The sequence below is a fragment of the Arachis ipaensis genome, chromosome B6 (genome assembly GCF_059453495.1).
Source record: "Arachis ipaensis isolate K30076 ecotype BB chromosome B6, ASM5945349v1, whole genome shotgun sequence".
Taxonomy (NCBI): domain Eukaryota; kingdom Viridiplantae; phylum Streptophyta; class Magnoliopsida; order Fabales; family Fabaceae; genus Arachis; species Arachis ipaensis.
The window spans coordinates 134,751,668-134,759,331 of NC_142441.1; the positions used below are offsets into that span (position 1 = coordinate 134,751,668).

Here is a 7,664-nt window from a genome sequence, read left to right on the forward strand (position 1 = left end):
CAAAAAGAACAGAGCAATCAACTCAATAGATAACTTATCTGTTAGACTCGAATCCCGATTTTGAAACACAAAAAGTCAATTTTCACCCATAACACATCATGGGCCAATGGCCATGCCCCGCCCTTTTCCTTTCCCATACTAATCGTAAACAGTGGAAATAATAATAATAATAATAATAATAATAATAATAATAATAATAATAATAATAATAATAGAAATGCTGATTTTCATCATGAGTTCATGACACATGAAATAATATAAAGTTTGATTATCACAATAATAGTGCCATGGGCTTTTTGCATTTTATTTAAGAGTAAAATCCCTTTTTGAATATTTTTTTTTATTAGACGCATAAATTTTTTTGTAATAATTTTTGTCAAAAAATTATGTGTAAAATCATTTGTATGTGTCTTACGTAGATGATAATTATTTGATTGAAACTGTTTAATTCTACCATAATCATTAAAACAATGCTTCAATAATCAAAGGGTTCTAATCTCTTTGTAATGATCGTATAAACAATAAACAATATCAATTAAATAGTTATTATCCATATAGGATAAGGGAAGATTAGATCATATCCAAATTAACTTGTTCATAAATAGTTTTCGTCACTTTTTATCAAAAATTTTTATAGAAAAACTCATGCCTCTAACAAAAAAATAAATAAATAAAAGACAAATTATTAATCATTAAAGTGCAAATAATCTAAATTAAAAGAAAATAAAAACTGAAAATAAAAAGATCTATCATCTAGATAAAATAAAAAATATCTCATCTACACCTCCAATAATTCATTTTTGCATACATTATTTGCTCAACAAACATATTTAAAAACATACTGTGGAATAAAAGCTACCAAATAATATTATATTTCTCAAAGAAATCTCCATTTTTCAATTCCTATAAAGCAGTTCCTAAAGCCATTGACCTTTTCTTGAATCTGAATTCAAGTTCACAAGAAAGTAAGAATAATGAGACACCAACAACAACTGGAAGCTGAAGAAGATTACCAATCAAGGGTTCTATACGAGCTATGTTCCATGATCCATCGCACTCTCAAGTTCCCTTATCATCCATATCCATTTCCTTCTTCTTCCTCGTCCTCCTCTTCCTCCTCGAGCCAGCCATGGTGGACAATGTTGTCGTGGGCCGCCGTGAGTTCCTCGCAGAATTCTCCGGCGGCTTTCGCGTCCATGTTTCTGGGCATATCACTTACACTGATGCTATTCGGGTCGGCCACATTCCTAGTAGGGTTCATCATGTTACCATGGGTTACTCTCTTGGTTGTGATTTTCTGTGTAGCCTCATTGGTTTCCAACTTATCCAAGCTCTTGAATCGTCTCATTCTTGGATCCACTACTTTCCACAATAACGACTTCACATGTAAGTCACTTTTTTCTTTACTAATTTTTTTTAGTAAAAAAAAAATGACAAAATTAGAGGTTTTAAAGTTTAAAGCTTTCGTCGAGATTTAATCAAAATTAAATTGAATATAATCAAATAATATATTTTTATATAAAATATATACCAATAAAAATAGGACCAGTTCAATTGATTTACCGATTTTATTGACTCTTTGAGAAAGGATTAATAAAGGTGAGCTTAATTTAACTCTAAAAACTAGTTTATAGGGTAAAAAATATTTTACACTTGTAAACTCTTTAAAAAAATTATTTGAAGAGATGTGAGACTTGTAATATATTTCTTTTACGCTTATAAATGATCATCTGGAGCGTGAATATTTGTAATATATTTTTTTTACGCTTATAAATGATCATCTGGAGTGTGAATATTTTTACATAAATAGTCAATAACATTGGATCAGATAGATTTTGGTGCTATACTATAAAATTACTTTTTTAAAAAAATTAAATTAATAGAAGAGAATAGTTATATTTATAATTTTAAAAATAAATAAGTAACTAATGGTGTTATGCACTTTTGCACTTATTTAATTTATTTTATCTTTTACACGATGGACTATTTTTAATTTTGCTTAATTAATTGTAGTATATCTTATATAGTTCTAACATTATTATTTATTATAGACAGATGAGGCCAGGAAATTTTTAAAGCTCTAGGAGGGAAGAAGAATTCACCTAGAATTTTTGAGGTTAGATTGGAAATTACAATACATAGTTATGTACCATTTGGAAAAGTAATTAATGAAGCAGGTAACATTGCTGAGTTTGATGATGACTTTTTTTTTATCAAAGATAAGAGACTCAAACCCATAACTTTTTAATTGAGTATAAAGAGACTATACCATTTGAGCTATAACTCATTGGCGTTTGATGATAACTTTGCATGAAATAGAATAATAAACTATCAAATATGTTCCCGTGGCATGAATTATTGGCATGTTTTGTGAGTGAAGGCTTTCGCATTGAAAGAAATCACAAACAAATGACATATATATCTGTTTGTAAGTTCACTATAATAATTGACAAGTTGGTTTTTTTTTTTGGTGACTAATTGACAAGTTGGTTTGAATGAAAATGGATTTTTTTTTTTTTTTAATTGGAGAGAATAAAGTGTGATTTCTCACCTTTAATTTTATAGAAATTAATAAAAAAGAAAGAATAATAAATAATAAAATTAAACACGGGACATTATTCAATTTTTTTTCTTACGGAAAAGAATCCACTTCCGATTTGAATATATATTTATCATGATAAGTTGAAGAAACCGTTAAATTCTTCTTTATCCGAAAAATAGATTTTTTCAAATTTTTTTTTTTTTTGTAAAGTGTCTGATTTTTTATCATTTAATACTTTTTTTCACATTTTTTTTTTGTCTCACTTAAAAAATATATAATAAAAAATCATACATTATAAAAAAATTAAGACAATCCGTTAACATCTTTATCCATATATTATTAAAAGGGAAGAAGTAGGTGTCATGATAAATATTGATAAATGGCTTTGTACATTCTGATGCGAGGTGTGGAAGTTTCTGTCTTTATCTGTTAGCAGAGAACAGAGATAATGCACGAACTAGTGATGGGCGTGTGGGTGTGGATTACTGGTTTTGAATTGTGGCTGGCTACAACAATACATGCACTTGCAATTTTGATGCTACGTGTTGCAATTATGGGCAGCGCATCTTTTACGATGCACATAGTAGAATTTTCTGGATTTTTAATTCCAATTTATGTCTGTATACATATATTATATTATATATAAGTTGATGGAATAAAATAACTCAATTAAAATTTATAAATAAAAAATAAATGAAAGTAAATTAAATAATTTAGACAAAAATAATATAGTTAAATCATCAAAATTATATTTTTTTTTAATTTATAAAAAAAATTATAATACATTCTTATATAATAAAAATTATACTCGTACAAAAAGATAGATTATATATATGATTAGAGATAAAATATGTCAAATTTTACTCTTAATAGATCAGGTCTATAATATATTTAACGGGCCTGAATTTGGTTTACAATCTATTATAGATTTTATTCTAAGTACTAAACTTAATCTATTATTAAACTCGGTCTAGTCTAAAATTTAATAAAATGTCTAATATATATAATTTTTTATTAAAATAAAAATAAAAAAATATTTAAAAAATATTTATATGTAATATATTAAATTTAATCTTTATAATAATATTTAAATTTTTAAAATATTTAAAATATAAAAAAATATTTATAATAAAATGTAATATATTTAAAATTTTTAATAATTATTTTAATTATAAAAAATTATTTTTATATTTATTTATATTTTAATAAATTCAAAAAAACCTGATAAATCTATTAAACTATTTTGTAAATCTGAATCTGACTTATTAATAGAATTAAATTTTTAAATTAGCCTAAATCTAAAACTATTTTATAACAAATCAGACGGACTAAATACAAATTATAACCCGTGTGGCCTATTTTCACCCATACATACGATTGGATTCTATTCTGATTCAAGGTTTAAATACAAAGAAGAAGAAAAAGCATTGATGTTCTCGTTCTCAAAACCATTTTAAAGGCTCCAAATTGTCCTCTTTATATCCATAGAAACTAGTATGTCGTTATATGTGACATTTAATGGTCATATGCGAGACTCAATGTTCCACCTCACCAATGAATGCTAGTGACTAATGATGAGTCAACTTTAAGGGTTAATTTATGTATTAGATTCTTTTAAAAGCTAAAGTATTCAATCTAAAATTTTTTAGAATTTGATATAACTAACTATCAAGAGTTAACTTTTGATTATAAATGTGAAAATGTGATTTTTATTTAAGTGATTAATTAGTATGTGATTTTTTCGTGTTTATATATGTAACATAATTGATGGTACACTAGAGAAAATGGTACAACATATATAATTGATTTTTTGTGCTTCTCATGTTAATTTCTTGTTTTGGTTTTATTTGTTAGTAATTTTTTTTTAGGTGCACAAATAACACGATGTTATAATTAAATAAGAATCTCTATGACACAATAACAAAATCACAGGATTGTATGTGAGTTGAATATATCAAGTAAGTTGTAATTAATCACAAAAAAGAAGAAAAGTGCTCTAAGAAGCAAGATATTGGCCATATTAGCAACCTTTTTCATGTGTGTATATATATAATCAAAGACAAATTAAGAAACATAGAAAAAAAGTTCATCCGCTACCAATGTGAACATTAATGGCAATGAGGAAAATAACCATGAATCCAAAGAAGAGAAGAGAGTGGACAAATATGGAGATGCCACTGGTTTGAAAGTTGACAAACTCCACCACACGTCCTTTGCCTGGAAGCTGGAACAGTAAACCTGGCGAGAACACCACGAACAGGACTAAACCAATAATTACAGGAGCCCAATCTGCCATTTAATTTATTTTAATTAAATTTAATTTAATTTGTGTGCTCTTAACCTCTCTCTTTTTTGCTAAAGGAAGAAGAAAGAGTTGAACATAGAAATTACATTAAGCAATCAAGAAGGAGGATTTAATAGAAAAATGAGTGCAGATAATAGATGTGGGATAAGACACCGTAAAGTTCGAGGGGGGAGAGTTCGTGAGTAAGACGATAAAAATAAAAATTGAAGATGGGACAAATGAAACGGTTTATGTGTTTTGCAATTTGCATCAAATCGGTGTAGTAATTGGATGCAACGATTCCTTAATTATCAGTGGACGGCTACTCAAGATAGACACTGTTGTCTTCGTCTAAAGTTATTAGTTAAAAATTGTGAGATAATTTAATATGTTTAACTAAATTATTATTTAACAAAAATTTTTATATTAAAAATATGATGAAATTATATGATTTAATAGAATAATTAAATTAAAATTAATTATTTCAATGATTAAAGTAAAAACTTACGTGCAGCTGTATTCATGTAAAATTGTTAATCAAATTAATTAAATACTAACCAACTTGAATTGGTCGAGTGGTTAGCTCACTTGTCCGCTTAAACAAGTGTCGGGAGTTCGAATCCCGCCTTGTGCATGCGACAGACTCTTAAATGGAATTCCGATCTGCGACGGATTAGTTCTTGACCTGTCGGGTAGGGGGATACCGTGGACAATAAAAAAAAATTAGTTAAATACTTTAATTTTAAAATAAATATTGATTACCAAATTAATTCTAATTTTTTATTTTATTTGACAAATCCATCTCATTAAAATCTATTAAAAAAATTTAGCCAAATGAATCTTCACCATACATAAAAACTTTTTACTAATTTTTAAAATTCTTATGATAGTTTCTCTATATGACATAACACAACATTTGTTCAGAATGTGGGTGATGAAGCACTGACCTATTTCTAATAATGACCCACAAAATAGTTTTTAAGAAAATTACTTATGATTTTTCACGATATTCTCTAATTCAACCAGTTAAATTTTCGAATATATAATATTTATTTAAATAAATTAGTAAACTAACTAGTAGATTAGCCCAAATTGATTATTCTTAAGAAAATTATGATCGGAAAATTTGAAAGTAATACAAGCTCAAGTGCTAAAAAAGCCTTTCAAGCTTTTATTTTTGGTGGAAAACGGAGCTAGAAGCCCAACACCCTTGAAAGCTTAAAGACCAAAAGAAAAAGGAAACCCAACCAGCTTCAGAAGGAAAATTGGGCTCCATGTTAGTTGCCTGCTTCAGAAGCAAAATTGGACCTTCCCATCCTTTCCCATCCTGTTTTAATGTGACGTTGCTTCTTGACTTTGGACCAAAACAGATTCTTCATCTCAACAAAGAACATGACCCCCATAGAACGAGGCGATGTGTTGGTTTCACTTTTTACGGGTAAGGCTTTGTAAATACCGAAAATCATTCTTTAAACATCTGGGGTACATCATGTCCAAAATAAAATAAAAAATAAAAACATCTGGGGTACACATGTACATGAGATTTAGATTCTCTAAATTTTAAATTTTATTTTAGAAGATAAAGTGTGATCTCTTATTATTTATTTTATAGGTGGGTCCAAAAAAATATGAGAAAAAAATCATTCAAAGATGAGAGATCACACTTTACTTTCTAAAGTAAAAATTTAAAATTTAAAATTTAAAAGATCAAAATTCTCGTATATGGGTAGTTTCAAAATTTTTTAAATTTCTTTTAATCTTTAAAAATAATTCTCAAACATGAGTAAATATTGTCCTCTCCTATTAACATGATCTAGATCACTAAAATTTGTTCACTATTTTTTTCTACCGAAAAGACAAGTCATGTAAAACATAATAATTGATTTTTCATTGATTTAGAATTACGATAAATTGATTTGACTAACTTAAAGACTAAAATTTTCTACGTTTAAAGTGATAATTAAACTCTCGACATTTAATTAAGAAGTACTTAAACATTGCTTCTTGTTTTTTATTTCTCATCTCGTTCTTGGCATTTAAATTTATGGGTCCAATTATGTTGAGAGTCCAATGTAAAAGCATGCAAGAAGCACAGTAGCTATCATCAAACTCTATTAAAAGAGTTCTAAAGAGGAGTAGAAAGAAATGGAATTAGAAGAGAAGATGGAAGAATCGAAAACGAAGAAGAGCTGAGAAAGTGAAAGAGAAAGAAAAAGAGAATGAAATTGATTGAGAAGTGAGTGAGAACACTAGCAGAATCTCTGCTTCTCAGTCAGTTACAAAGCTACTATATTATACATCACTAAACTAACTCTTCCCTAACTAACTTATGAATTTGCCAAAAATATCTAAAAACCAACTACTTCGCCGTTAGCTACCTCTAACTATTTAACTTACAATGCAAGTTGATCATTACTAACCAACTAACATTAACCTATTAGACCGAACCAATCAATTCACATCCAACAAAGAATGTAGAAGCCTAAAAAGGTGGCTCAATTACACTACTCTGAATAACGAAAAAGATGATATCAATCGGAAGATGGTTTGCTTAAAGGATCAAAGAAGACATCCATGGCTGTTACATGGACTAGCCAAGATTCATACATACCAATTAGCGTGCTCTGAACAACCTTAGAGACATTCGATGACATGACAATGATCCTTGGCCAATCTCATATCTCAACAACCTTTTGAAGCAATATTCAAACCATTGCAACCCAACTGTTCACATACCGCTATCATGCCCTTGCAAATTGTTCTAAAATAAATACCTTAATAAATTATGTTAGAAATATAATTATTCATGTTGTCTAGATTAAACGATCCATGGAAGCC

The 7,664-nt window shown here is 28.0% G+C and overlaps 2 protein-coding genes across 6 annotated transcripts; one reads left to right on the forward strand and one right to left on the reverse strand.

Moving 5' to 3' along the window:
- The first annotated feature begins 795 nt into the window (after positions 1-795).
- LOC107648398 (uncharacterized) lies at positions 796-3,193 on the forward strand. 5 transcript variants are annotated; one of them, XM_088491828.1, is made up of 3 exons: positions 796-1,386; positions 2,056-2,116; positions 2,956-3,193. In XM_088491828.1, exons 1-2 carry the CDS (start codon positions 975-977, stop codon positions 2,082-2,084), a joined length of 441 nt encoding a protein of 146 aa, XP_088347954.1. In that variant the 5' UTR covers positions 796-974; the 3' UTR covers positions 2,085-2,116; positions 2,956-3,193. The 5 variants fall into 5 exon arrangements, 3 of the variants coding, with proteins under 3 accessions (XP_088347954.1, XP_016207765.1, XP_020960541.1); XM_016352279.3 differs by having other exon boundaries at positions 2,979-3,193; XR_015886128.1 differs by having other exon boundaries at positions 797-1,386; positions 2,052-2,116.
- Positions 3,194-4,628: 1,435 nt separating this feature from the next.
- LOC107648399 (uncharacterized) lies at positions 4,629-4,937 on the reverse strand. The gene has a single exon (XM_016352280.3). The coding sequence runs from the start codon at positions 4,836-4,838 to the stop codon at positions 4,629-4,631; it is 210 nt and encodes a 69-aa protein (XP_016207766.1). The 5' UTR covers positions 4,839-4,937.
- Between the last annotated feature and the right edge of the window lie 2,727 nt (positions 4,938-7,664).